Source organism: Mycothermus thermophilus (genome assembly GCF_041956435.1).
Source record: "Mycothermus thermophilus strain CBS 625.91 unplaced genomic scaffold VTJ04scaffold_1, whole genome shotgun sequence".
NCBI lineage: Eukaryota > Fungi > Ascomycota > Sordariomycetes > Sordariales > Chaetomiaceae > Mycothermus > Mycothermus thermophilus.
In genome coordinates, this window is record NW_027191427.1 from 3659173 (window position 1) to 3686533 (window position 27361).

General features: G+C 56.1%; 11 protein-coding genes across 11 annotated transcripts; 9 read left to right on the plus strand and 2 right to left on the minus strand.

Annotated features, from left to right (window-relative positions):
- Nucleotides 1-1188: 1188 nt before the first annotated feature.
- On the plus strand, nucleotides 1189-2603 carry VTJ04DRAFT_1352 (uncharacterized protein; the record flags this gene model as incomplete). The annotated part of the gene is made up of 3 exons (XM_069359030.1): nucleotides 1189-1431; nucleotides 1495-1861; nucleotides 1924-2603. The coding sequence occupies 3 exons, from the start codon at nucleotides 1189-1191 to the stop codon at nucleotides 2601-2603; spliced, it is 1290 nt and encodes a 429-aa protein (XP_069223960.1).
- A 642-nt stretch (nucleotides 2604-3245) lies between these two features.
- Nucleotides 3246-4609, plus strand: VTJ04DRAFT_1353 (uncharacterized protein; the record flags this gene model as incomplete). Its single annotated transcript, XM_069359031.1, has 2 exons — nucleotides 3246-3508; nucleotides 3568-4609. 2 exons carry the CDS (start codon nucleotides 3246-3248, stop codon nucleotides 4607-4609), a joined length of 1305 nt encoding a protein of 434 aa, XP_069223961.1.
- A 377-nt stretch (nucleotides 4610-4986) lies between these two features.
- Nucleotides 4987-5821, minus strand: VTJ04DRAFT_1354 (uncharacterized protein; the record flags this gene model as incomplete). The annotated part of the gene is made up of 5 exons (XM_069359032.1): nucleotides 4987-5179; nucleotides 5246-5352; nucleotides 5415-5584; nucleotides 5684-5751; nucleotides 5811-5821. 5 exons carry the CDS (start codon nucleotides 5819-5821, stop codon nucleotides 4987-4989), a joined length of 549 nt encoding a protein of 182 aa, XP_069223962.1.
- Nucleotides 5822-7415: 1594 nt separating this feature from the next.
- On the plus strand, nucleotides 7416-9127 carry VTJ04DRAFT_1355 (uncharacterized protein; the record flags this gene model as incomplete). Its single annotated transcript, XM_069359033.1, has 4 exons — nucleotides 7416-7497; nucleotides 7555-7586; nucleotides 7650-7729; nucleotides 7789-9127. 4 exons carry the CDS (start codon nucleotides 7416-7418, stop codon nucleotides 9125-9127), a joined length of 1533 nt encoding a protein of 510 aa, XP_069223963.1.
- Nucleotides 9128-10228: 1101 nt separating this feature from the next.
- Nucleotides 10229-11256, minus strand: VTJ04DRAFT_1356 (uncharacterized protein; the record flags this gene model as incomplete). The annotated part of the gene is made up of 4 exons (XM_069359034.1): nucleotides 10229-10713; nucleotides 10788-10994; nucleotides 11060-11102; nucleotides 11176-11256. 4 exons carry the CDS (start codon nucleotides 11254-11256, stop codon nucleotides 10229-10231), a joined length of 816 nt encoding a protein of 271 aa, XP_069223964.1.
- Nucleotides 11257-12064: 808 nt separating this feature from the next.
- VTJ04DRAFT_1357 (uncharacterized protein) lies at nucleotides 12065-16891 on the plus strand (the record flags this gene model as incomplete). The annotated part of the gene is made up of 9 exons (XM_069359035.1): nucleotides 12065-12506; nucleotides 12570-12842; nucleotides 12896-12942; nucleotides 13929-14038; nucleotides 14103-14158; nucleotides 14208-15115; nucleotides 15161-16194; nucleotides 16255-16517; nucleotides 16617-16891. The coding sequence occupies 9 exons, from the start codon at nucleotides 12065-12067 to the stop codon at nucleotides 16889-16891; spliced, it is 3408 nt and encodes a 1135-aa protein (XP_069223965.1).
- Nucleotides 16892-17362: 471 nt separating this feature from the next.
- Nucleotides 17363-19632, plus strand: VTJ04DRAFT_1358 (uncharacterized protein; the record flags this gene model as incomplete). Its single annotated transcript, XM_069359036.1, has 3 exons — nucleotides 17363-17602; nucleotides 17670-18076; nucleotides 18138-19632. The coding sequence occupies 3 exons, from the start codon at nucleotides 17363-17365 to the stop codon at nucleotides 19630-19632; spliced, it is 2142 nt and encodes a 713-aa protein (XP_069223966.1).
- A 791-nt stretch (nucleotides 19633-20423) lies between these two features.
- Nucleotides 20424-22355, plus strand: VTJ04DRAFT_1359 (uncharacterized protein; the record flags this gene model as incomplete). Its single annotated transcript, XM_069359037.1, has 1 exon — nucleotides 20424-22355. The coding sequence occupies one exon, from the start codon at nucleotides 20424-20426 to the stop codon at nucleotides 22353-22355; it is 1932 nt and encodes a 643-aa protein (XP_069223967.1).
- Nucleotides 22356-23640: 1285 nt separating this feature from the next.
- Nucleotides 23641-24542, plus strand: VTJ04DRAFT_1360 (uncharacterized protein; the record flags this gene model as incomplete). Its single annotated transcript, XM_069359039.1, has 2 exons — nucleotides 23641-23903; nucleotides 23963-24542. The coding sequence occupies 2 exons, from the start codon at nucleotides 23641-23643 to the stop codon at nucleotides 24540-24542; spliced, it is 843 nt and encodes a 280-aa protein (XP_069223968.1).
- Nucleotides 24543-25004: 462 nt separating this feature from the next.
- Nucleotides 25005-25547, plus strand: VTJ04DRAFT_1361 (uncharacterized protein; the record flags this gene model as incomplete). The annotated part of the gene is made up of 2 exons (XM_069359040.1): nucleotides 25005-25288; nucleotides 25355-25547. 2 exons carry the CDS (start codon nucleotides 25005-25007, stop codon nucleotides 25545-25547), a joined length of 477 nt encoding a protein of 158 aa, XP_069223969.1.
- A 303-nt stretch (nucleotides 25548-25850) lies between these two features.
- On the plus strand, nucleotides 25851-27027 carry VTJ04DRAFT_1362 (uncharacterized protein; the record flags this gene model as incomplete). The annotated part of the gene is made up of 3 exons (XM_069359041.1): nucleotides 25851-26077; nucleotides 26134-26865; nucleotides 26946-27027. 3 exons carry the CDS (start codon nucleotides 25851-25853, stop codon nucleotides 27025-27027), a joined length of 1041 nt encoding a protein of 346 aa, XP_069223970.1.
- Between the last annotated feature and the right edge of the window lie 334 nt (nucleotides 27028-27361).

The following is a 27361-nucleotide window of genomic DNA, read 5'->3' on the forward strand; positions in this document are numbered from 1 at the left end:
CGGTGATCCATGCATGCAATTGGATCATAACTCCAAATGTCAACAAAACTACATCCACCAGTTCTGATGCCGAGGAACGATCATGAATCGTAGTCGACAATACTGTACATTCTGCCAACGGATGTGCAGGTGGATATTGACTAGTCCGGCCGTTAGCAGCATACACTGTCTTTCAAGTAGTAAGCAAGTCTTCGCCAGTAAGCAATCTCTCAGCGCATGTCGACCCAACCCAGAAACATGTTGGGAGACTTTGTCTCTTCTTCCCTGCAAGTGGCGCGTGGAAATCTCAGATGTCAAGTTTTTATTGGACATAGTAACTTCTGCCGTGGCTTAACACTCATCTTCCAAAAGTCCCCGGTGAGGTCTCACTGCGTCGGGTTCGGCCCGGGGTCAGTCAGTCATCGCCCTGTCATCAATCCCAAAGTCTGGGACTCTTGTGCATCCATGTCGTACTGTACCCATGCAGGGCGAGCCGCCCATCAGGAACCAGCATGGAGGCACATCCTTTTCGCATCCAAAACTCATGCTCATCTGACCCAACATCAGGGTTCTTGCCGTAGAGTAGGGAGGGAGAGCCTTTCGCCTGGAGGGTTTTTCTTCATTCGGCCGGCAACCGGGCATGGAGGGCCGGCCCCACATCCGTCTTGGCCCGGAGTGAAGGACCGTCCAAGCACCGGAGTTCTCCGGCTGGTCCCGAATTGGCACCGACCACATGTCTCCAGGGCTCCATGACCGAGTTTGGTCCAGTGTTGACTTTGTTTCTGCTTAAAGGACCTTGTTTGTGGCCTGAGTGAAGCATAGATTGGGTTCCAGATAGGTTTGCTCAACTCCGCTCCTCGAAGTTAAAACAACTTTATGAGATGATGATGGTTTGTAACTTAGGTTCAACACCTTTTCCCTCAAGCCCAGACACTTCAGAGTCCTAAGGTTCTGGACCTCTTTCCTGCCTGGGCCCAAGGGAACACACGTGGAGTATCGCACAAAGAACAAGATTCTCTCTGAACTTTCCCTCAGAATGGTTACACTCGTAGTACTTTTCCATCTTTCCCCTCCTCCCATCAGAACCTAGAGCCATCTCAACCACTTTGGACAACAACTTTCACTCAAACTTAATGCCTTGCTGGCACCCGACCATTGAGTCACGGAAAAACGCCATCGTGGCTATTCAGACCTCTCATAATTATAAAGATGCCTCCTGCAACTCAACCTTGGGCCGGCCTCGGCTGGATGATGGTGCCAACCTCCATCTTTGGATTCTATCCACGGGCCCAACAACAGGCACAACAACCTCAACCCTCTCAACTCACCATGGCGTCGATCTGCTGGCGCCTCGTGCCAACGGCAGTCGCCCTTTCAGCCTTCGTGCTGACCATTCTGACCCTCTTCTCCGGTGACAAGCCCGGAGTCCTGACACACAATGACATTCTCACGGTAGGTATCATGACACATTTTTTGGTGTGTCGTTTTCTGGACCCGGACCGCTGATTTACTTAGGTCGACATCACCGGCCTCCACCCCCGCCTCATGGAACGACCTCACTTCGAACAGCTCTTCCGCCGGGAGAATCCCGACTGCAGCGGGTCGGGAATTCTTGCCCATTGGTGCGAGCAGATGACTGAGGCCGCTGGCACCGCTCCAGCCGATCATCTTTCATCGAACAACGGGACCGTTCCCGAGCAAAACGCTCCATCCAACAGCACCAACGACGGCAATGAGGACGACGACGACACTCTTCCTCCGGTCGTGATCAAGAAGCGCTACGTCGACTTCTACTCCCATTATGCGCTTGCGGTTTGCGAGGGGTTCTACTCCGAGACGGGTCGTCGGATCGTGACCAAGTGTCACTCTTATTTCGATCTGGGTAACCATATGACCGATCACGAGCTGAAAGCAGACTTGATCACTAACTTACCATGTACCCAGACTACCCCTCGAACATCCCAGAGTTGCTCAACAACACCATCAAGGTCAATAACGATGCCGCCCTTGAGAGCATAAATGCTCTACTGGTCGACAACGACGACGACGGTAGAAATAAAACCGTTGCCGCCCCGATTCCGTACCCGTTGCCCGAGTCCTTGACACAGACGCTCCGCGCTTTGACACCGCTGTTCAAAGCAACAGCCATCATTCTCGCCATTGCCGCTGGCTTCGTTTTCCTGAGTGCCATCGCCTCAGGCTTCGCTGCCCCGGTGAAATCAGACCGCGGAATCCCCTACACTTGGGCAGTGTGGACAAACGTGATCTTCAGCTTCTTGGCCTTTTTCTTCCTGGCTCTCGGTGGCCTGGTCGGGTCGGTCGGCGGCAAAGTGAACGAAGGGAATGTCAAACACCAGGGCACCATCGTCGCGGTGACCGCCTATGCTGGCACCGGATGGGTGAGCATGGTGTGGGCATCCGCGGCGATTATGCTTTGCATCCTCATGTACTGGACCGGCAGGGCCCTGAGGATGAGAAGGAAGCTCAAGCAGGAGCAAGCTCAGGCTGCTGAGGAGGCCGCGGCTCCTCCCCAGCCGGCTCCTGCGATGCCGATGGCCCCGGGAGTTGTGCCTGCGATGCCCGCCATGCAGGCCGCTTATGTGCCCATGGGTTATCACGCCTGAGTGATTGGCCAGCGGCATGGTCGGGGAGGGAGGAAGAGGGACCTAGGTAGGCTGGCAAGATGGCAGTGACATGGGAGAGGAAGTTACCTTGACATGATTTAGACGTTAGACGTCCAATCTCTGCTCTGTGAAGTTGTGGTTCTAAGAGAGGGGTGTTAGAGCTTCTCATCACACTTGACATCAAGGTCTTTAGCTTTAGCGTGATTTCACCAGATTTCAAAGTGGAGGTTCCTCGGCTCATGTAAGTGGCTAGCTAATAATTCAGGATTCACAATTCAAGCTTTCGGGTTGACATGATCTGGGTGGTGACTTGCAGTCTCATCGACCATGAGATGACTCCAGATGTGATTCACGGCCCGCTGCAAGGCTGAAGAACGGGTGGGTCCATGTCTTGGTCTTGACCAATAGAAGGCAGTTACCCCAGCCACCCATGGCAAGGCTGATAGAGGGGCCTTCCCAAATTTCGCAACGTCAGTCCGATCAGTCATTGAGCTTTCAACACCACCAATCAGTGTGCTGATTGCCATTCCAATCGCCCTCGAACCACGAAATTGAAGTCACCGATTTTCCCCCACGATTCAATAAGCACATTCATTACGTCCGCCATACCCGCTTGCAGCAGCTCGTCGCCAACCTCCCGTCATGGCCTCGGACAGCACTGCGGATGACGCCGCCAAGCTCAAGACGCTCAAAGATGCACTGTACGAAGAGATGAGGCAGCACGGGTCCGAAACCCGCCTCTTCACACAACGCGACCTCCTCGACCTCAATGTCATCCCCAATAACAATGTCATGCTCCTGGTCCGCGTCGTCCAGGGCCTCTGCGACGACAAGCTCCTCGTCGGTACCACCAACCACCATGCTGGGCTAGCATGGCGATGGCGGAGCCGGGAGGAGGCGAAGAAGTATGTCCCATACCCAATGCCTCCCTAGCAACACCAGCATACTGACGTCTCCTGTGCAGGTACACATCGCTCCCTAACGATGAGACGGTCATGGTGTACTCCATCATCGACGAGGCCGGCGCCGACGGCATCTGGAACCGGACCATCAAGAACAAGCTCAACATGCACGAGGCCGTGGTCAAGAACTGCATTAAGTACCTCGAAAGCAAAGGCTACATTGCCAGCATGAAAAATGTCGAGCACCCCAACAAAAAGATGTACATAAAAGCCACGCTGCGGCCATCCGAGCGCGCGACGGGCGGGCCGTGGTTCACCGAGGGCGAGCTCGACACAGCCTTCATCTCCGAACTCGAGGGCATTGTCTTCGAATACATCAAAACCAAGTCCGCCTACCGGGGCACACAACCACAAGCCACCCCTTCTTCCACAGGCGTGGCCCCAACTAAAGCCCCCAAGAAGGGCACCATCCTCGGCGACGCAACCACCGCGCGCGGGACCAAACGTTCAGCGACCGAAATCTCCACCGACGACGGCAGCAGCCCCTCCCGAACCGCCACCCCCAACAGCACTACTACGACGACAACCACAACCACCAAATCCCGCACCGTCTACCTCCCCATGCCCGCAGGCTACAAGCACTACCCCACCGTCGCCGAGATCGCCAAATTCATCCACGACACGGGCATCACCAACAACACCACCCTCAGCCAGGCCGACATCCAGCAGCTGGTCGACGTGCTGACCTATGACGGCCTGGTCGAGCCCGTCTACTACACTACCGGCAGCGGCGGGGGGCGGCGCCGCGTTCGCGGGTACCGTGTCACGCGCGCCATGAAGCAGGACACGGTGCCCTTCCACAAGCGGCAAAAGGAGCGCGAGGCGGGCGTCGGGCTGGATAAGCCGCTCGTGGTCGGGGCGGAACCCCTGACCAACGGGCTCACAGAGGCTCCGTGCGGGCGGTGCCCCGTGTTTGATTTGTGCGAGGAAGGCGGGCCGGTGAGCCCGAGTAAGTGCGTGTATTTTCTGCAGTGGTTGGAGCTGGAGGACGCACCGGCTACCGCACCCGTGGCTGCGGGGGTGAGCGGGGGGTTACCTCCGTGAGGAGTGATGAGTGTTGGGGTAGATCTCAGAGAAGAGTGGATTCCGTTTGTCGTTCATCAAAAATACCTTGCCTATACCCGGAGTTGGAGGGAACAACGCGACAGGAGCATCTTCATGGCGTTCGACATGTTACGTAGGAATCAATTGTATCACATGGGCTGGGAGCTGGTAGACACATTGCACAGTATTGAATTCAAGGAGGCGCACAATCATTGCAAACGGCAACGCAGAGATGCCCAAAGACACTTTTCTTTTGTGGTCGGGATTCCACCGACATCAACTACCTGCCTTCCTGGAGCCCATTCCGCCAATGTACCCCATGGCCCGGGTTACGTTGATGTGCGGCTGTTAAGGAGAACAAATGGCGGTTTGTATGCTTACTCCTCAGCGAGACCGGCCTCAACAATGGTCGGCTTCTTGCTGTACTGGATCGCACCGCTCCTCGAGCCAGTTGCTTCCAGGGACTTGACGACCCTCTTGGACTCATCGTCGGCGACCTCGCCGAACACAACGTGCCTGCCATCGAGCCAGGAGGTGACCACGGTGGTGATGAAGAACTGGGAGCCGTTTCTGCAATTGGGAATAAATGTTAGCGTGTGCAATGACAGAGGGGTCCAGTCGTTTTCGCAGGCTTACGTGTTCGGGCCGGCATTGGCCATGGACAGCAGGAATGGGCGGTCGTGCTTCAGCTTGAAATTCTCGTCAGGGAACTTCTCGCCGTAGATGGAACGGCCACCAGTGCCCTGTAATAATTGTTAGTCAGGCCCTGTGATCAGAGAGAGAGGACGGAGCAGAATGGACTCACATTGCCGCGGGTGAAGTCACCGCCCTGGAGCATGAACTGAGGAATGATGCGGTGGAAGCTAGAGCCCTTGTAGCCGAAGCCATTCTGGCCGGTGCAGAGCTCGCGGAAGTTGCGGGCGGTCTTGGGGACGACGTCGTCGAAGAGGTTAAGGTTGATGCGGCCCTTCTGGACTGTGGACCACGTTAGCAAGGCCCGAACGCTACTGGCAACATCACCGACTACTGCAAGCTGGCTTCGTGACACAGGTTAGGGGGTTTCTCAATGCTTACCTTGAACATCACCAGTCACGTTGCCGGCGATGTCGACGACGGGACCCTCCCACTCAACGTCGAGGAAGCTAGATGGTGGTGAGTAGAGCTCCAATTGGGGGTGACGTCCCTGAATCAGCACACTTACACCTTGCTCATGTTGCCGGATGTGATAGAAAACGCTCTGACTGTGAAATTGATGGATGACCGTTGGAAGGACTGGCGAGCCGAGATGAATTGACTGGAGGGAAGTTTGTGAAGAAGAGAAGAAGGCCGAGCAAAAGAAGAGCAATGGCGGGGTAGGAGGGGTCGAAACATTTTCCCTTCTTGGGAGTGGGTTGGTTAGCACCACGCCCAGCCAATGAAACCAAAACAACAGCAGGAAGGCACGCAAGTTCCAGGGGGATCCTCTCACGTGAGAGGTGCGGGGCAGAGGGGTAGAGCTGGGCCCTACAGCGGTGTCCGGTCCAGATGGAGGGGGAGGGGTGCAAGAGCGGCGGCTGTGGACCAGGGATGGCGGCCGGCCCGGGAGTCTGACGGTGGGGGACGGGAGGTCGCGTCAAACTGGAAGCTATTCTGGGGAGCTTGCAGAGCCCCGGGTGTGAAGAAGACCAAACTTGACGAAGCTCCATTCGGCCATTGCCAGCTTGTTCGAGGTGGAACAAAAGATCTCCGTGATAAACCCAGGCGGGGACGACAGCAACCGCCCCTTCTCGGGCGTTTCAGTGTTGGGCTCTGTGAGGGACATGCGTTGGACTTTGACATCCCGTCCACCGACCCGAGCTCAACGCCACATGTGGGATGAAAGGTAAGGCAGGCGTGGGATTGCAAAGCGGGATTTGAATAGTGCCATTGGCGAGAACTGTGCCGAGTCTCACCTGCAGATGGCCTCCCTTGAGCTACACCAAATGTACCTTGCGTACAAGGTGCTGTGTGATGCCCGTCTTTGGCCGCACTTGAGGCAATGGCACGGCGGGGTTTGCTCGACGACCCAGCTTGCCTGGCCGAGTTATGAGTCTGAAATGACCCGCGCCCACCGGTCAGCTGCGCCGGTGGTGCGCCGGTGGTGCGCCAATGCAGCAATGGAGCTTCTGAGACTCAATGTCGAGAGGGGGAAGAGAAAGGGTGTCAGACGAGGAGATGATTTCGAGGTTTCACCATCGTCACTCGACGGGGAGAGCCAACGAGCGTTGTGTAAAACATATGGAAGGCGGGGAACCAAGGTACAACACCGCAAAGTCTGGTAGAAAAACCCACTTACCGGGCCTGCGGCAGGTCGTTTAACAAGGCGAGTAAGTGTACAGAGAAAATACAAGATGGAGAAGTGAAAGGGTAATAGAGCACGACTTCCCGAGGCGATGAGGTCACGAAGACAGACTGCTGAAATTTTACTCCTTTGCTTCCGTCTGTCTCGGCGGGCCTGAGGCGCTGAACCCGGAAGCTCCCAAAAGCACGGACCAAGCTTGCCAAGTCGGGATTCCGAGGGTTAGGGTCATTGTCAAGTAGCCGCCGCCACCCTGGCCTCCTGGCTGTCTTGGCTGTAGCTCAACCGTCGAACCTCCGACATCCAACCTGTTGCCCAAAGATCGCGAACCGCTCGCTGCCCGGCCATCCATCGCCGCCTCCAACCATCGGCGTCCTCGAACCTTGGACGTGATCTAACACACCCGAGGGGCCCTGGAAAACCAAAGTCGTTCCCAGAAACCTCATCATACCATTGGTCCCTCATTCGCCGGGCTCGTCGTGATCCACGATGGATTTGAACAGTCTCAAAAAACAAGTGTCCAACCTGACCCTGTACGACATCAAGGCCGGGGTCAGGAAGGTCCAAAATGGTGGGTTCCTAGTTGCATCGACAATCGCTGTTCCGGGACGCTGACACATGAGCATAGCGGTCATGAATTACACGGAAATGGAGGCCAAGGTTCGCTCACACACACCCAGGGGGCATTCCGAAAATGGGGCGAGTCTCTAACATGTCAACTAGGTCCGAGAGGCCACCAACAACGAGCCATGGGGCGCGTCCTCGACCCAGATGCAGGAGATTGCCGACGGTACCTTCAACTAGTATGTTTTCTGCTTTGCGCTGTGCGCAGAATTGCCCCGTCTGACAATGTGCTCTCCAGTCAAACACTCAACGAGATTATGCCCATGATTTACCGGAGATTCACGGAAAAGTCGGCCGAAGAATGGAGGCAAATCTACAAGGCCCTCCAACTCCTCGAATACCTTATCAAGCACGGATCCGAGCGTGTCGTCGATGATGCTCGGGCCCATATCACATTGCTTAAGATGTTGCGCCAGTTCCATTACATCGATCAAAACGGCAAGGACCAGGGCGTCAATGTCAGGCACCGCGCAAAGGAATTGGTCGAGCTGCTTAGCGACGTCGACCGTATCCGCGCCGAGCGCAAGAAGGCCCGTGCAAACAAGGGCAAGTTTACAGCCATGCAAGGAGGTGGAGGGTTTGGCAGTTCGAGCCGCTATGGAGGGTTTGGGAGTGATTCATTGGGCCACGCCAGCAGCTCTACATACGGTGGCTATTCCGGAGGTGTTTACGGCGATGGTGGCGGTTTCGGTGGCCAGTCAGATGAGTTCCGGGGGACTCAGCAGCGATCTGAAAAGTTTGAGGAGTACGACGAGTTTGAGGAGGGCGAGAGGCCGTCGGCTTCGGTTTCCGCGTCGCGGTCAACGCGCACCACGACAGAGCGTGCTTCGGCGAAGAAGTCTGCAGAGGCGCCCAAGAAAGAGCCCGAGGTGGATTTGTTCTCTTTCGACGACCCTGCTCCTTCCGCGGCTCCCGCTGCGACGGCCACGGCCAAGTCGTCATCGGGTTTGGAGGCGCTTGCCGGCGGTGCAAATGACGATGATGAGTTTGATGATTTCCAGTCGGCCACCCCGGCGCCGCAAACGACGACGTCCCTCGCAGGCGCTATCCCCCCGCCAATCTCAACATCGACGTCCAACATCCCCCTCGCGGCCCCAAAGCCCGTCTCCGCGCCCCAGCAGGCCAACCTCAGCGGGATGGTCGCCCTCTCCTCTATCTCGCCCCAACCAACTCCGGGAGGCTCGGCCAGCAACTTCTCTGCCTTCGCTACGCCGCTGTCGCCCACTGGCCAAGCCGCCAAGCCTGCCTCAACGCTGCCGAGCGGCCCCAATTACTTCTCCTCGGTGCAAGCCGCGGCGGCCACCCAGCAAACCAAGTCGACTGGGACTGCAGCCGGCAAATCCGCGGGCGGTCAGGATGCGTTCGGTGCCCTGTGGTCCCAGGCTGCTGGTGGTCTCAAGAAGAACACGCAGAGCGGTCCGGGTCCCAGCATCGGCCAGCTGGCCAAGGAGAAGAGTGCTGCCGGTATTTGGGGCGCTCCTGCTCCGTCGTCGTCTGCAACCACTTCCACGACGACCGGAACCTCTGGTGGTGCAGCCAAGCCCTTGGGCAATGGCTTGGATGACCTGCTCGGCTAGATGGGAAACCAGCCAGCATGGAATTTGCCGCTTTCGCTGATCCGATTAGGGTTGAGTGGACGACAGAAAGCCTGATGGCATGAGGCTAATTATGGTCAACTTGGTTGTTTGTTGTTATGATGTCTGGTGTTTGGGCGGCCTCTATTCGTAGAATGTTCATTCGTTTCAATCAATAGTAGAGTTGGGCGGTGTAAATGCGATGTGTTCAATCTTGCTACTCTCTTAGGAGTGGTGACTCGAACATATTTCCATCTATAAAGACTTGTCGCCTGTCTGAGACTGTCTCAGAAACCCGTCCTGCCAACCCATTAGAGATGGACATTTCGCCGCGACCTTTCCCGGGTACCTCCTCCGTTCATCTGGCCCGAACCGGCTTCCGCCGAACGGTGCCCCACAGGTCTGGCCGGACGACTTCCGATGTTCCATTCTTGAAGGGGTTAGGCGACCGATAGGTATGGGCGAGAATCCTCCATTATCAATATCGAGCCACCACGGCCTATAGTCGATCTGTGATTGAGTCTTAGAGAGTGACAGTGGTGATGGGGCAGGGGCGGGAGGGGGTTGAGGGTGCGGAGGCTGGAGGGCCTGGAGGGTCGTAGAACACTCCGTGCTTGCCAACGGAATGGTAGGTTCCCATAAAAATAGCCGAGCAACCTCAATCGACCTGTCTACTGTCTCTAGAAAGGCAAGTTGTTCCTCATGCTCTGCAGATTCTCCGTGATGATGCCCCTGAGGTCGAACTCTGAATGAGCGAGAAGGTGCCTGTAAATGCGGGACGCCGACGGTGATTGTTAGCAAGCTCCGGTGTTCTTGATCTCAGGTGCATTTTAAGACGCAAGGCAATGTCAAGTCACACCACAGTATAAAAGTCAATCGATCTTGCTCATGAAAGGGTATATGTGTTGTAAGTAGGATACGAGGGACAGAAGAGGACAAGAGAGCAGGGTATGTCTGGATCATCCCGAGGCCAAAGCAATTCACATGTCATCATTCGTTGTCTCGTATATGGGGCCTGTTAATCTCGTATGATACCAATGTCCAAACCATCCAACCCAACCGATCAACAAACTCCTGTCCCTGCCTATACGACAAACCACAAGTTTATTCCTTGGCCTGGTTCGCCTTATTACCAGGCCGGAACACCCACAACTCCTGGGGTTTCCCAGACGAATCGCACGACGAAAACCTCCAGAACCCCGAATGCCACGCCCCCGCGAGGTTGATCAACCCCCACTTGATTGGAGCGGGCATTGGCGGCCAGTTGGCCCACAGGCCGTCCTCGACCGTGCGGTCGAGGTTGAGCAGGAAGAAGGGAACGACGTCGGTCATGCCGGCCTTGGTCACGGTGCTCTTGCCCCACGTCTTGAAGGTCAGGCCGGCCGCATCGTACTCGGGCGTCCCCTGCTTCGGGGCGTTGGGGTGGTCGGCGAACTTGGCGATGGTGGCGATCTCGCTGTGGAAGTGCTGCTCGAAGGGGTCTTGGAAGGATTTCATGATGCGGAGGAGCTCGTCGCCGGAAAAATCGGTGGGGGACTTGAGGGTGGTGAGGTACTTCTCGAATTCGGCAAGGCCGGAGAGGAATGACTCTAAGACGTACAGGCAGTTGTTAGGTTTGTTAAGATGTGACAGGGGGAAGAAGGCCTCGGCGTGTGAGACTCACCATGCTCCTTGTGCGTCTCCTCGAAGACGGTCTTGTCCTTAACCACCTCCTCGACCTTGGTGAAAAGGTTGGCCTCCTCGTCATCGTGGTGCGACTTGACAAACTTGAACCATGTCAGGCAGTACCCGATGAAGTCTGCCTTGTCCTGGTCGGAGATTAGGGGTGCTTGGTGGTAGATGGAGTTGTAGCCACGGAGGATGGAGTTGTCTACGGGGATAGGTTAGGCCTGGTCCGGCTGGCAGGGACAACAATCTTAGAGTGGACAAACATACGGAGAAGAGCCATGTGGGTAGCACCCGTGGTAAAGATATCGGTCTGTGGGAAATCCGTCAGTATTCGGCATCCGGGTTGACTTCTATCTTCCCCCTGTGATTTGTCCTCGTATTACCTTCTTGGTCTGATACTGGGGAGTTGTCACCAGCTTCATTGGGCCATCAGCCCATGGGTTGGACGGGGGGACCGAAGACATCCTTGCTGGAGAACGGCTGAGAAGATAGGCAATCAGGATCAGCGGGATTGACAGAATCACTCTTGTCCGCAAAGCTTCCATCTTGATCTCACAGATGGAGGAGAGGAGATGGAATTGGAAATGGGAACCTTGCGAAGCTCCCAAAGGCTAAGACGGCAGCTCCTGTGGGGCAGTCTGATCAATCGCCGTGCTCCGATTGGCTTGGGTTGGTATTCCGTAGCTTACATAAGTAAATCCTGGTTCGATGCCCAATCCCTGCATCCCTTCTCAATATTCCGAGTTTCTTTGCTCTGTCTACCTCGAGCATATAATCATAGACGGCTCATTTAGCAACCTACTTTCTCGGGGTTTCATTTGCCCGTGACCTTCATATCAATTGCCGGGTCGGAAAGCAGAGAGTTGAAGAATGCCATGACCTGTTATGACAGCTCCGAATGTGGACCCGGCGGATTGGGACATCGACGTCCTTCCTTTCCGGGAAAGCCCTCGGCCCCGCTAACCCACGGCGCCGGCTTCTTGACCTTTCCTTGACCTCTGAACTTAGCGCAGAAGTCCCGGGCTTTTGCGGACTGGAGTCTCAATGCATCCGAGGAATGCGAGGCGCAGTCGGCCCTGCAGTCCACCGAGGTCTTTGCCCGACTGAGTCATCTCCCGGGCACGTCGCGCAAGGCTGCCGTTTTCTTGCTAGATATTCTTGAGACAAGCGATAGCCGGGCTGCTTCCAATTCCCATTGACCCTCTTGTCACACACACACCCAGCAAACAATCGCGAAAATAGTTCGGGAAACGAACACAAGCAAACACAGCCATGGCCAATTCCTCGCCCAATCCCCGGATCCGTGTCCGCGAAGCCACTCCAGCGGACCTGGATGCCATTGTCGACGTCCACTTCAGCGCATTCAACTTCGCCATCGATCATCTCATGTATCCTGGCGGTCCGTCGGAAGAGTCAAAGCGGAGGTTTGGCCAACGGATCGCCCCATGGGCCGCCACCAACGGAAACCCTCCAAAACGGAAGCCCTTCCTGTATGTGGCCGAGTACCTGCCGGAGGATGGTGCCCCTGAGATCGTCGCCTTTGCGAAGTGGTCACTCCAAGCCGAACCCATGCCCGAAGAGGAGTGGAAAGCCATGACCTTCAACATCACCGCTGACGAGTTCGGCGACGACTGTAACATTGAAGTCGTCAATGCTTTCATTGGTGACATGAGGCGGAAAACACACCAGCACGACAAAGGAGAAGCTAGCTTCAGTAAGAGTCATCCCAAACCCCTCTGACCAGTCTGTCGACAGACAGCCCTGACTTATGTTCCAGACCTCGGCATTCTCGCTTGCAAGCCGGACAGGCAACGCCTCGGGGCGGGCTCGGCCCTCGTCAAATGGGGCGTTGACTACGCCGACAGCCTGGGTTTACCTTCATGGGTTGAGGCCTCACCTGTTGGGTATAAGGTCTACAGGAAGTTTGGGTACCAGGACGTCGACGTCCACGATCTCAACCTCACCGAGCGGTGGGGTGTTTCCAAAACTAGCAGTGATGGAAACTGGGGAGAAAACAACGCCGTCGAGATTGCTGGGCCCGCGCCCGACGGTGTTCTGCGCACCGTTATCATGCGGAGACCCGCCAAGGCGGCCAGTTCTTAGGTGACAAGAGCAGCCTCGAACAGGGCCGTGCGATGTCGCCGTCCGTCGTACGTAGCGCTGTCCTCGAACGAGGTTCGAGATGGAACGGAGCACCGGAAGGGCGGTTGCTATGTCGACGAGGAGCTTGTGGACTGCATGTGTGACAGTTAGGTTCGATACTTTTGGGTAGAGGTCGCGTGTCTTTGTTGACGTCTTACCGCCCATGCCTAGCTAAGGAAAATAATTGTAGTCCTTTTCACGACACATATGAAGCTGGGACAGGCATCATATCTGGGGCAGCATAGACATAGACAGCATATCTGAGGCTCGGCAGTTCATGGTCTTGCAGATGTATGGTGATGCCACATCCAGGACTTTACAGTAGACTATAAATAAGTCTGACCCATTCTTCTGAGCATGTGATACGCCACAGCCTCTCTCTGCCTTGGTGCGGTGATCCAGAACGAATGGTCGTAACACCTTCTCTCCGGCTACTTGCAGGATGTTGTGGCACAGCGTGGTGTTTCGTCGATTCCTTGAACGCTCGGGCATGAGCCAGGAAAAGGTATATGCTGCGAGACATGGACTGGAGCTCCTTGCCCCCTTCCGCCAGGATAAAGGCGAGGGGGGATCTCAGGATGATTATAGGTCCCTGGACTGTCTCTTGTTGGCCTTCGCTCTTTCTTCGCCGCATATACTTCTAGTTGTGTCATGACTTAGCGCCATCATGGAGGGTTTAGGCGTCGCTGCCAACATTTTTGCCGTCATCCATGCCGTTCAAAAGGTTGTGGTTATTCTCAATCGGCTCCATGAGCTCTACCAAGATGCTCCCTCAGGCCTACGCATCCTATTGACAACGGTAACAACCCTACAACCCCTGGTAGAGGACCTAGAGCTTCAGATATCAACCCGCCGCACTCCGTCGCCCCTTGAAGCACTCACCCGTCAAAATCATGATCAGGATTCGATAACCGGATGCAAACGTGCCATCCAAGAGATCGAGGACATACTTCCGTCTCTTGAGTTTCTTGCGACAAAGTCGAGATTCAGAAAGCTTATCTTGTTGTCGAGGTGGCTCTTGAAAGAGCAGCGAGTGAAAGTTCTCCTCAGTGAACTGGACAGCTACATACACCAGTTCAACTTCGCGCTGAAGCTTGATACTTCGTAAGTCCTTGTTTCCAAAAGGAAGTACATGTTGTCCTGTTACTCATGCACCCTTTCGCACCAGGAAGCAAGTGAGAGACATCAAGATGGACACTGAGGACCTCCTCAATACCATGGATGGTACGTGGTCCTGGCAGCAGGTTGAAGATGACTATTAATAGTTCCTTAGACAACGAGAAGAGAGAGATCCTGAACTGGCTTCTCCTCACGGACCCTACTAGTCTGCACGAGAAGTCCCAGGACTGCTACGAGCCTGGCACCGGGGAATGGGTCTTTCGCTGTTCAGAATGGAAGTCCTGGCTGAAAAAGGACACCCCGACCCTCTGGATCAGCGGCATCCCTGGGGCTGGTAAGACCGTCCTCGTGTCGCACCTGATCGAGAGGGTCAAGGCGTACTGCGAGCCTCGGCCCAAGTACGCCTGCGTATACTACTACTGCTTCTACGGCCATGCGCAGGACGAGGCGGCTCCGTTCCTGAGGTGGGTGTTGCTGGAACTCTGCCGCAATATTGACAATATCACCCCTTATCTCCGCAAGCTTTACCGCCGAGCCGGGCAACCCACCCCTCGACAGCTGATAAGCGTTCTTGTGAACATGCTTGGGCTGTTTGAGAAGGTGTACATCATCATTGACGCCCTCGACGAAAGCCTCGAGAGAGCGAGCCTGCTCCGCGTCCTCAGCCAGATGGCCTCACAACCGGAGATCGTCAAACGGGTACGCCTGCTCGCCACCAGTCGGGAGTACGTCGACATCGAAGAAGTCATGAAGCCCATCTCGAAACCGATATCCATGACCAACGAGTTCCTCACCCAGGACATTGAGAAGTACGCTCGCGCGAGGGTGAACGACAACCCCAGGATCAAGAAGTGGCCCGAGAGCGTACGGGACGAGGTGGTTTCGGTGCTCTCCTCTCAGGCAAACGGGATGTTTCGTTGGGTGGTTTGTCAGCTCGCTGCCCTGGAGCGACTGCGTCCTGAGCCTGCCGTGATCCACGCCGCGCTGTCCAACCTGCCGCGCACTCTTTACGAGACATATGAGCGCGCGTTCGCCGAAGTACCCGAAGACGCCCGCGTCTTTGTACGCCATGTTCTCAGTTGGATTCGGACTCACAGAATCGTCCAGCGCGCCGACGGGCGTGCCAGTTCCGACGCTACCGCACCTTGCTGCCGGGGGTACGGGCTGAACCTGGCGGAGGTGTCATGCGAAATCCTCTTTCGTGCCGTGAGGCTAAGCTTGGCGAAGGAAGATCCGAAGAGAGCAGAGGAGTTGGAGAGATATGTATGGGATGCGGAGCTGCTGAGGGAATGGTGTGGGTGTTTTCTGAGCGTGTCGAGGTCCGAGGTACGCGACTGGAAGTACGAAACCCGGGACGTTCTAGGGGAGGTCGAGGTCGTGTCGTTCGCCCACTACACTGCCGTGGAATTCTTGGAGTCAGAGAGGCTCAGGGAAGGACCGGCTGCCGTGTTGGCGTTGGATGATAAGAACGAGGCGTTGAAGGAGCATGCGGTAATCCTGTTTGACACAGCAGCTGCAAGCGCGCCTCGCTGGGGCGAAATGGTGGAGGACAAGTTGGGCCCAGAGATATACACAGACTTTGACAGGTACTGTGTTTTCTCTGCCGCGGCCCTGTTATACCGGCATGCTCAGCGGCTCATTTCATCCTCGTCAGTCCTTCAGAGCGAGCCGTGGTTTGGCGCAGCTGCGAGATTCCTGGAGGCATGTCCAACAAGCACAATGGGTAATTATTTCTGGTCACCTACCGAAGAGTTCCGCGGATGCCCGCACCGGGCGAGTACCCCGATGGTTTATCGAGCATACAAGGTCAAGATGTTGTCGCCACCTCCCCTCCCGCATCTTCCGCTCCTGTTGCGGCTGTTGCAAGCAAACGAAAGCGGCCATCTCGCACGAGGCTTTCTCGAATCCCTGGGCAGATCCAGCGCCGACTTGGCCTCTGTGATTGACATCAAGTTTTCCCCGCGCGGCTTCTTCCTTGAAGTCGAGGACCTGAGCCGGACCCTGGCCGCGATTTCTTTTCAGGGTACCGCGTTGGAGTACTATGCCCAGCTCACACCGGGCGAGTCGCTAGATCTCTGTCGAGGGCTGTATGACATGTTAGACTACGCCGCGGGACAGTTTGATCCTTCGACAATTATGTTGTATGTCACCGCAAACCACCACATCAGCCACTTTTACAGTCATGGAGGATCCTGCCCAAGCTGTCGTCTCATCAAACGGCTCCTGCAACTCGGAGCAAAATCCACCGTTCCCGGCTATGCGGTCGGAGCCCTGCAGATCGCAGCGGCGATGTGGGACCTCGAAGCCGTCCGCCTTCTTCTTGAGGCCGGGGTTGACCCCAATGACATGGGAGACCCACAGGGTGAGATCGGAACACCGAGTCACGGCCCGAGTCTGAGGGGCTTGCAGCAGTTCCGCGGCCGGAGCCCGCTGAACATTGCGAATCAGCCTTCTCGCACATGCTGTCACTCAGTATACCCAGTGCTACGTCATGCCGGAGAAGTTAACCCAGACCTAGTCAGACAACTTCTCATGCAACATGGTGGCAGAGACTTCATTACAGCGGTCAATATCGAGAAACAGAACGAAGACAAAGAAGAGCCAAGCCACGGACAGGGAGGAGAGAAGGCGGAAAAGACGATTGAGGATCTGATCAGGCAGCGCGAGGCCAGGTGTAGGGGGTTTGGAGAGAGGCTTGTCAGGAAACCCAGAAGGAAACTCGACGAGATCGCATCGTGGACGAGGACAGGTCTCCCTGAACAAATACCCCTTGACCCCGCGCGCAGCGAAGATATTACGATGTGGCCTAACCGCCAGCAGCGGCGTTCACGGCGTTGACCTCGCTACCTACCTGGCACCTCACAAACATTGCCCGTTACTTATGCAACCGGCCCGGACCGCATGACAAGCCCGCAACCGTTGCCCAGAAATTTCCCAAAGAGGTAACATCTTGGCGACCGTTGAGCGCCGGAACCCCTGAATGGCATCTCCGCATTCCCCGCTGGTGCATTAAGTTTCGGGAGCACGGGTAATACTAGCTAACCCCAAAGCCCACTAGGGCAGAATGAGTTGCGGCTCTTGACGTTCCGAGAATGCCACCTTGCCTTCAAGATCCCGTGCGTGTCGTTCACTTAACATCGGCTTGTCGTCTCAATGTTGGGGACGACACATCTGTCATTATCTCCGGGTGTCATTGGGGTTGTCGTCATCGAATTCTTACCCTCTTGAGACATCGCCGTCGTCTGCTCACACTGGGACGACATTATCTTCCATTGAAACATCCAGCAATAACGATACCCACCGGACAAAATGGCTGTTGTTGTCCCCGCTCCCGGCTTGCCCGTGACCACGGACGCGCCCCCGGCGACTTCACCTTCAACCACCAAGAGGGTCACCTTCAAGAGGTTGACCAAGGAAGAGCTCCTGAAAACTCACCAAGCCTACCTCAAGACCCAAGACAACTCACCAGATGCGCCGAGGCCAGTAAAACAGCCAATCCTGTCTGAGGCATATCCTGCATCGACCAAGTCCATTCGGGAGCTCGAGATTGTAAGCCGTTGAGCGACTCACCCTTCTTCATAAATACCAGAATCAATGACTCTAACCAGACTCCCAGATCCCACTCAGCGAGCTCCGCCCAGAGACTCATCACCGCGGCAAGGGCATCATCGTCAAGGCGGTGAGCGCGCCGTTCCTCGGGGCTGGCGCCGTGAGCATCGTGGAGGACGAGTTTGGCAATGCCGACAAGCTCGCCATCTACAACCAGCCGGACTCCTCCATTCTGTCGGGAGTGCCGGAGGGTTGTGTTATCGCCGTCAAGGAGCCGTATTACAAGAACAACGGCTCCGAGAACGACTTCATCATCTGCGTGGACCACCCTTCGGATGTCATCCTCCTCCGCTTCACCGATCCTATCATCCCGGAGCCGTTGCGGCTGGGTCCGCTGCTCAAGTCCGCCGAGGAGTGGAAGACGGCTGGCGACCATGCGTTTATTGAGAAGGACTACCCCACGGCGGTGTTTTGGTGAGTTCTTGAGGAGAACTTCGATCTGATCATCGCGTAGCATTGGAGCTAACTTTCTTAGCTACACGGAAGCCATTGAGGCATCCGAAGATGACGCTTTCAAGGCGCCCATCTACACCAAGAGGGCCGGTGTGAACCTGATCTTGGGCCGCTATGACACGGCCAAGGCGGACGCGCTGGCCTCGCGCACGGGAGGACCTCAGGACTGGAAAGCCTACTACAACGCCGGGCGCGCCGCGTACGGCCTCTGCAACTACACCGAGAGCATGGAACTGCTGAGCAAGGCGCTCGAGCTCAACCCGACTCACGATGGCGTGAAGAAGGAGCACGCGCGGTGCGCGGCGCGCCTGCGCGAAGAGGAGACGGGCGAGTACGACTTTGACGAGATGGCCGCGTCCCTGACCGCCACCCACGTCCACCTTGACCGCGCCAGTTTTCTGCGCAACACCCGCATCGGCCCCTCGCCGCATCACGGCCGCGGCCTGTTCGCCACGCGCGACATCAAAGCCGGCGAGGTGATTTTCGTCGAGAAGGCCATCCTCATGCCCAACCAGTACGACCCGTCGCGGGCATCCGCGGCGCTTTACGCACTCATGGTCCGCCAGCTGTGCGAGAACCCATCCCTCTCGAAACAAGTCCTGGAACTGTACCCCGGCAAATACGAGCGCAGCGGACAGGAGGGGACCATCGTGGACGGCGTTCCCGTCGTCGACGTCTTCCTCCTCGAGTCGATCCGCACAACCAACTGCTTCAGCGCCCCGCGGACGACGCTCTCGGACACGCGCCCGAACCGCGTCGAGGGCCGCATGGCCAAGGGCCTGTGGGTGCACGCAGCGACGCTCAACCACAGCTGTGTCGCCAACACGATGCGCTCGTTCATCGGCGACATGCTCATCAGCCGCGCCACGCGTGACATCAAGGCCGGCGAGGAGCTGTTCCACCAGTACGTGCCGGTCAAGTCGCTGCCCGACATTCGCGCGTTGCAGCAGCGTGAAGGGTGGGGCTTCGAGTGCGACTGCGACATGTGCACCACCGAGCGGAAATCCCCCGAGGCCAACCTTGCCAAGCGCAAGGAGTTGTTGGCCGCGGTCGAGAAGCTGTGCAACAAGAAACTCCCCAGCCGCGAGCTCATCCCGGATGCGTCGATCCGCGCCGTCGACAAGCTAGCCCGGCAGCTGGAGGATGCGCACGAGCCCAGCGTCTACGGCGAGGGCATGCCCCGGCTCACTCTCATCTACCCGTGCAACTGGCTCGTTGGCGCCCACCGCGGACGCAAGAACCACGCCAAGGTGGTCAAGTACGCTCTCAAGGTGCTGAGGAACTTTGGGTTCCGCGTCCCCGAGGAGACCGAGGTCTGGGACCCGCGCGACGTGTACTCACAATCGGGTAACACGACGCTGATGAGCCTCCACGTTGTCAAGGCGCTGCGGAGGTTGGCCGAGGCGTATGAGGCTCTGGGACACAAGGAGATGGCGCAACGCAGCCTCGAGGCTGCGGAGTTGGGGTACACAATGGTGACGGGGTTCAAGAATGACTTGGCTTTGCTGGATCGGTAAGGAAGGGCAGAGGGTAAGGAGGAATTGTACAGGTAACGTCACTCATGATGGTTTGGTTCTTTGGCGAAGGAATCTCGGGACAATGTTCAGGTAGTTGGAAATTGCATATCTCAGGTTTTCCCAATACTAGCACACTTTGTTTTGTTGTCATCATTGGCCGTATTCCAGGAGGGATTGAGTCAGGGACAACAGGTTGGTGGCCACAAGGTCCCCTCGGTGAAGGCGTGAAACTCTGCAAGGACCTTTCCACCTTAAACATCTGTTGACATTGATATGTCTGATCTACGGAAAGCCGAACTGGTCTTTGTTGGCTTTGTGACGACAGATACAATGAGGCGCCATAGGGTCCTGACCGACGACCATTTTGGGTTATGGACTCAACTCGTCTGAACAATGCCATTCATACATATGGGATGGGGAGTCACTGCCAGCCTCCAATGTTCATGAACTGCCCAGTCAACACTGTCCCTCCAATACCGGGTCACCTTAGCATGTGGCCATGGCGGAGCGCGCTCCGTCACGCCTTGGATGCCGTCGTCCTAACACGAGCCCGCAAGAACCAGCAGGGAAGGTGACTCTGGTTGCAAGAAAGTACCGACAGCTCAGGGAGTGAGATGGGATTGTATTTTCAGGTTCCTGCGTTGTCACCACGTTCTAGTCATGAAATCATCAACGAACTCCTATTCTCACACTATAAAGAGCAGCGTTGCATTTCCAGTGAGTCTGCCCCTGAGCCATTGCGAACCGTAACTCTAAGTCTACCAACCAAGTCCTGTGAACCCCTATTCACCATGTCTCAAGACCCCGACATACGTGAAGGCGACGGCGATAGCCAGCTACCGACCTACTCCCAACTCACCGGTCCCCGACCTCCCCCCTTTGACAATGTCCCCGACTTTGCCTCGGGACGTCCCAACCAGCTCGACCAATGGGATTTCATGCGGTTCTCCCCTCCAAACAGCCTTGACGATGCCACGACGGTGGGCGACGATCCTGAGGAACCCAAGCTCACCTACTTGTTGGGCAACACCCCTGACCAAGGACCCTTCGAGTTCCGTAACTTGCGGGATTTCCTTCTCGACCCCTTTACCAACCACCCTGCCCACGGCAGACACCTCGTTCTGAAGTGCCGTGCAACCATTTGCTGGCTGCACTGTCATCACAAGGTGTTCCCGCTGTGGTGGAAGTGCTTGGCCGGCTGTCCGCCACATGATTGCTTTGACTGCTTCAACCTGATTGAACTGACTGGGGACCGAAAGAACTACCGTCCGCATTGTTCACGCACGGGTTGTGGTGCTCCGATTAACCCCAACGTCGTCCTCCTCAACGCGCAAAAGGAGGAAGTCATGACGGCCGCTGGGGAGAACCTCATGCCCAGCAGGCTGGAAGAGCCGCTCATGTGGTGTTGCGCCTGTTACAACATCCGAGGGCACAACTGGGGTTGGAGGATCCGGCGAGACAACGGTCAGGAGACGCCCGTCTGCTCCCACTGCGAGAACTACCAAACCAGTGCCTGCCCGGACTGTATCCGGTGCAACAAGTTCCTCGAGCCCGTCCGGTTTTGCAACGGGGATATCGTCAGATACGGTGTCCTGCATGTTCACCAGCTGGCAACGAGGTCGAGGCAGGGTGAAGTCCGCGCGCCGGGAAAGATGATAGTCGAGAATACTCCAGATGTTGGTGATCCGGGGGAGGAGATATGGGAGATTGCGGTCTCGGCCATGCTCCTGCTGGTTGAGCTGCGTCGTTGGGCCAGGGAACTTCGGGCCCAGCAACACCGCGAACAGGGCCAAACGTCCCAGGAGGGTCATAACACGCAGGCCCATCGGCCGTCGTCCTCGAACGGTCAGGAAGAGACGCCTGTAGTGTCAGTCAACGCGGAACACCAACCAACCTCTGAGCAAGGCCCTGCAAACAACCACATCCCCAGCGAAGATGACGAGGAAGATGACGATGAGGACGACGACGACCACACGACCCCATCTCCTCCTTCATCAACCGTCCCTCGTCGGGCAAGCGAACCCCTTCCACCCCTCTGCCCAACCGTATCCTTCACTCACTCCCCTGCCAACACAACCACCACCTCCCTCCGCTCCACTGTCCCAACCCCTTCCCCCACCCTCCATCGCCAAACCTCCGTCACAGTCACCACGCACCACACCACCCACCAACCCCGAACCCGGGTATTCATGAACAATAATACCCCAATCCCCCGCTCCACCACCTCGGGACACCGCAGCAGCCCTATTATCACTCCGACATACCCACGACCCTCGCGCTTCTCCTCTCCCTCCTCTCATCGATGGGACAACAACAACAGTGGACCAGAGCGTCCGCCAAACTATCGGCCGCGAAGCTGGCACATCCCACAGCCACCCCCGGACCTCCGACGGGGACAAACGACCGACAACAGGCCGGGCGGGGCCTGTCCACACTGCGACCGCCACAGCGAGCAGCAGCCGGCGTGGTATTCACCGGGTCGGTTCGTGTCATTCCTCAGATGGGTGTCGGGGAGCAGGCAGATGCCGCCGCAGACGGGGAATGATGATGGGTCGGCGATGGTGCGCTGCCCGGCTTGTGAGCGTGAGCGTGAGCAGGAGGAGGAGGTTTTGGGTTGGTGGTTGGCGAGGGAACCGGAGGGTGGGTCAGATGAGGAAGAGGAGGAAAGGGTGTATTTGAGCGATAATGAAAGGTATGAGGTATTTGCTGTTACGAGGCGTTAGGTAGGGAGAGTAGTGGTCGAAGGGAGTTGTTGGAAGCGTTGAGTTTTGAAGGCTCGTGGGTTTCGTGTGATTGCTGATGTAGGGATACAACTTTCAACGAGTAGGCGTGCTGTTTCTGGGGGTTATCTTGGGTTTGTTGTTTATTTTCCTGTTTGTTTTGTTATAATTTTCTTCTCTTGCTTGTTTAAATTAATACTTCCGTCGTTGTTTTTATACCTAGTGCTTTAAGCTTTAGTATCGGACCCAGACATTCTATTTGGAATGTTGGACAACGAGGAAGGGTATATGTATATGAGTTCCCGAAGGTTGCGTGCTGCTACCATAACCTGAGCCATATCTAGAGTTGCTGGTATGTGTTTCAACACGTCAAGAGTGCGCTTTACATGTCTTGAAATCGTCATGAAAGGAGATGCCCGCTCGAAGTGTTACCTGTAGCGCAAAGTCTCAGAACGATGAGGGATCAATGTTCCGTCATCTATAGTGTTAATACTTCGGTGCAGGTACAGATATCCCAGTACTACGGCAGTTATATATTAATGTCGTCTTGGCCTGCTACGCTGTTTGGCTACCAAGCCTGGAGATGTTTCGTCCGATTGCTGCACTGGTTGCGGCACGGTTTGCTTCAGCAAGATTTAGGCAAATGTCAACCCCGTCACTGGCCACGTTCCACTTTGGCTACTTCCCTGTCCGCGATGCTGGGTCTGGTGGTTCATAACCTGTTGGAAAGCCAAGTGAATTCTCTCCAAGCACCTTACATCTATCTATCTGGTTCACCCACTCCTAAGCTGAGGTCCTGCCTGAGGTCCGGGTCCCAGGAGGTTTCACGATGTTTACACTGCCGTTGCTTGCTGGTTTATCGGCTGCTGGGTTAGCAGCAGCCTTGCAGACTGCTGTTGATACTACAACCTCCTGCCTGTGGAGCCCTCTCATTCGCGATCAACTCACCTGCACCGCACCGAGGCCAATATCAACTTCCAGAACCCAACCAGGGGACGAAAAACCGAAACTCTGGAAACCTTCGCAGAAGGCCAGGCCACGAAAATATGATCTCCCAGAACCCTGGACTGGGCCAGAACAATGCCACGGAGAATTCTGCGTCTACTCCAACCCAGAAGCTGGAGATGGCCTATCTCTGATCACTTCAGAGCGAATTGTTTCGGTAGTTGCCGGCCTGTCTTTCCCGCCAAACATCGGACTCGAGCCAGGGGCTATCTACGAAACCCAGGTCCCAGGGAAAGGGGCTGGGTTGTTCGCCAACCGGACCATCCGCAAAGGCGAAATCATCATGCAGCGGACACCAGCCTTGCTGATACAATCAGAGCCGCACATGGACCTGGATCCCGTAGTGAGGGAGGAACTGTATAAGCAGGCAGCGGAGTTGCTGCCCCCGGCCACCAAAGCACGCTTCTACGGTCAGATCGGTGACACCCTGTTCGACAAGGTCGAGAAGAACTCGTTCCGGGTGTTTGTGGACGGCGAGAACTTGCACTCCCCTCACCTTGGCGTGTATCCCGAGGTCAGCAAGATGAACCACGACTGCCGGCCAAAGTGAGTGTTCCGCCTCTTCTCAAGCCCTTGTCACGAAAGGCCTTCTAACATGCCACCAGCGTCCACTACCGCATCCGCGACATCACCCACACCACCGTCGCCGTCCGCGACATCCAGCCGGGCGAGGAGCTCACCATCAGCTACATCTTCGGCAAAGACACGCGCGACAACCGCCTCTCCCAGCTGCAAGAATGGGGTTTCACATGCACTTGCAGCCAGTGCACCTTGCCGCCGGACGAGGCCGGCGCGTCGGACAACCGCATCCGCCAGATCAAGGCACTCGAGAACGAGATCGAGACGCTCATGTCGCGCGCCCGCGGCGAGGGGATCCGCCCGGAGATGGGCGCCAAGCTGGTCGAGCTGTACCTCGCAGAGCGGCTGGACGCGTACCTCTCGCCGGCGTACACTCGGGCGGCGCTGATTTACTCCATGTTTGGCAACGAGGAGAAGGCGCGCGAGTATGCGCGGGAGGCCGTGGGCGCGTTGGAGCGGGAGACGGGCCCGCACGCGACGGATCTGCCGTCGATGAGGAAGCTGGCGGAGGATCCGAAGAAGCACTGGTCGTGGGCAATTAAGGCGACGAGCGGGACGCCGGTGATGGCGAGGGCGGCGAACAAGACGCATGCGAGGAAGGGGTAGGGGTGGAGAGGAGTGGAAGTTGAGGTAGTAGGTACTTGGTGGAGGTGAGGAGGTAGTTCGGGCCGGCAGTTCTAACGGGATGTGTATTTGTAGCTCCATCTGTCAAGCGTGTGAATACGATGATCTATGACCTTATTACCCCTGGGACGGATGATAAGGGGCACCACCAGAGTAATCGAACCAATCGTTCGTCCGACATTGATGCCGTTATGGATGTAGACAACAAGCATGATCCCAACGCTGCCGTGGAGCACGCCTCATAGGGCAGCGGAGACGGGTGTGTTCTGGATTCTGGATTCCGATGCAAAACAAAAGCAATAAATTCCAATCAACATCCCAAATTTCCCGTCATTTCTCTCCTCATCCTCTCTTCTCTCTTTCTGCTCACCAGTCACTCTTTTACTTGCTCGATCTACGGGCATAGCCGCTCTCTTGCCATCCCACACTCGTTCTATCGTCAAGATGCATGTCCTGTCACTCCTTACCGCCGCCATCGCCGCGGTCCCCCTAGCTTCGGCCATTCACTTCCTTGAGCCCGAAGCCGACGCAAATCTCCAAAAGGGCCAGTCGTACCCTGTCCGCTGGGGGTTTGTCGACACCGACCCGGCCACTCTCAGCCTGTATCTTGTCAACTTTGTTGACTGGCCGCCGTTCTACACCCAGCTCGCTGCCAATCTGCCGACAACGGCGGGTGAGTTCAATGTCACGATCCCGTGCGATGTGAATGCGTCGTGGGGATATCAGATGTATGGGTCCACCCCTGATGTTGTGAGGAGTCGTGTGAAGGAAACCAGGCTGACTCGGAGGCACAGCAACGCCATCAACGGAACGAATGTTTATGTCATCTACGCGCAAACGTCGAGGTTTCGTGTCCTGGGTGCTGATTGCTCTGGCCCGCTTGCCTCTGCTCTGAGTGATGCGGGGTGTCAACCACTCACAATCACGCAGACTGTTACCGCCACTGTCTCTGCAGCCACGTTGTCAGCCTCCGAGGCAGCGCGATGAACAGTTAGGCTGAATGAGGCTCATCAGATGCGGGGTTCATGGAGTGCCTTATGCCTGAAGAGAAGTCAGGTAGGGTGAGCCGAAGCGGATTTAACGTAAAAGTCACGAGAATTTTGTCCAGGTTGTGAACGACCTTGTTGCGCGTGAGGAAAGGGAAGTCTTCACACCGCAGAGGCATCGTGCATTTTTATTTACCTACCGTATGACCAGCCGCTACAATTACTACCGAGTTCTCTACTTACTAGCTCCCTGTTTCTTGTCAATGTTTGTGAGAATGTGTCATTTTGCTTCAATAATGAGATCATGAGACTCATCAACGTGCAAACCCGGAAGATCCACGAATTTGTCTCCGATGCCGATGTCGAGCCATACGCCATACTCTCTCACACCTGGGGGGAAGAGGAGGTGTCCTTCGAGGACTACCAGACACTCTCGCCCGAGGCCCTTTCGGCCAAGAAGGGCTACAGGAAGATTGACTACTGTTGCAAGCAAGCGGAGAAGGACGGTTACCTCTGGGCCTGGGTCGATACGTATGTGCCAACATTAATATTCCCGGATGGTGAATGTTGGGCTGACGCCGAATCAGCTGTTGCATCGACAAGCGAAGCAGTACTGAACTGTCTGAAGCAATCAACTCCATGTTCCGATGGTATCAGCAAGCTGCTGTGTGCTACGCATTTCTGGTCGATGTGGATCCTTATATACCTCGTGTGGTCGACCACGCCGCATTTGCCTACCGTCAATATCGCTATGGCCACTTAACTGGGTTCGACCTCGCCAAATTGTCCTACGACCAAGGTCACTATGACCACCTAAAGAATGCCCGATGGTTTACCCGCGGGTGGACGCTGCAGGAGCTTCTGGCACCTCGCGAAGTCATGTTCTACGCGAAGAACTGGACCCACATAGACTCTAGATCGCAGCTGTCTCGGGTATTGTCAGAGATAACGGGCATCAACAAGATATACCTGCGGCATGCTCAACCCCTATCGCGCGCCAGCGTTGGGGAGCGTATGTCCTGGGCTTCAAGACGCACAACGACCCGCGTCGAAGACATGGCGTATTGTCTGCTTGGAATCTTCGATGTCAACATGCCCCTGCTCTACGGTGAGGGGAAGCGCGCATTCCGCCGGCTTCAGGAAGAAATTCTCAGGTCCAATCCGTTGGACCATACACTCTTTGCTTGGGGTGATTTCGACAAAAATTGTGGCTGCGGACGTGAACTGGAACTCGAGGATCTGGCACGGCCGGCCGAGCCCGTGTTCATAGAGCAAGCCCAATGGGATGAGGCGAAAGCAACGTCTGGACTGAATGAATTGTTCGCCGAATCTCCAAAGGATTTCAAGGCGACTGGAGGGTTAAGACCCTGGCGCGGCACTGAAACCTTTTATATTTCAGGGGGACATCCTTCGACTGGGGCGATAAATTACCCCACGGTCTCTGGGCAGGGCGTGGTTCTCGCACTTCCGGTCTTTCATAACGTCGACTACGAGGTCGTTCACTGGCAAGACCCAAAAATTACCCAGCTACGTCCAATCACATACGCCATTTTATTGGCCGTTAAACCTTCTGATGATGGGCATCAACTTGCCGTTATAGTTCTCATCCCTTGGGGTCATGGTCGTTATGGAAGAACGCCCTGCCTGTTCTACATTCGAAGCCATTTTGTACTCAACATGCTTCTAAGCAGAAAGCAAGTTCTTCAAATCGAACCCCGGCTGCAACCACCCTTCTCTACCGACCAATTTTTGGTTCGGCGTTGGGGAAAAACCTGGATGTACGAGGACGAGCTAGTGATCTACAATAAGCGTGCT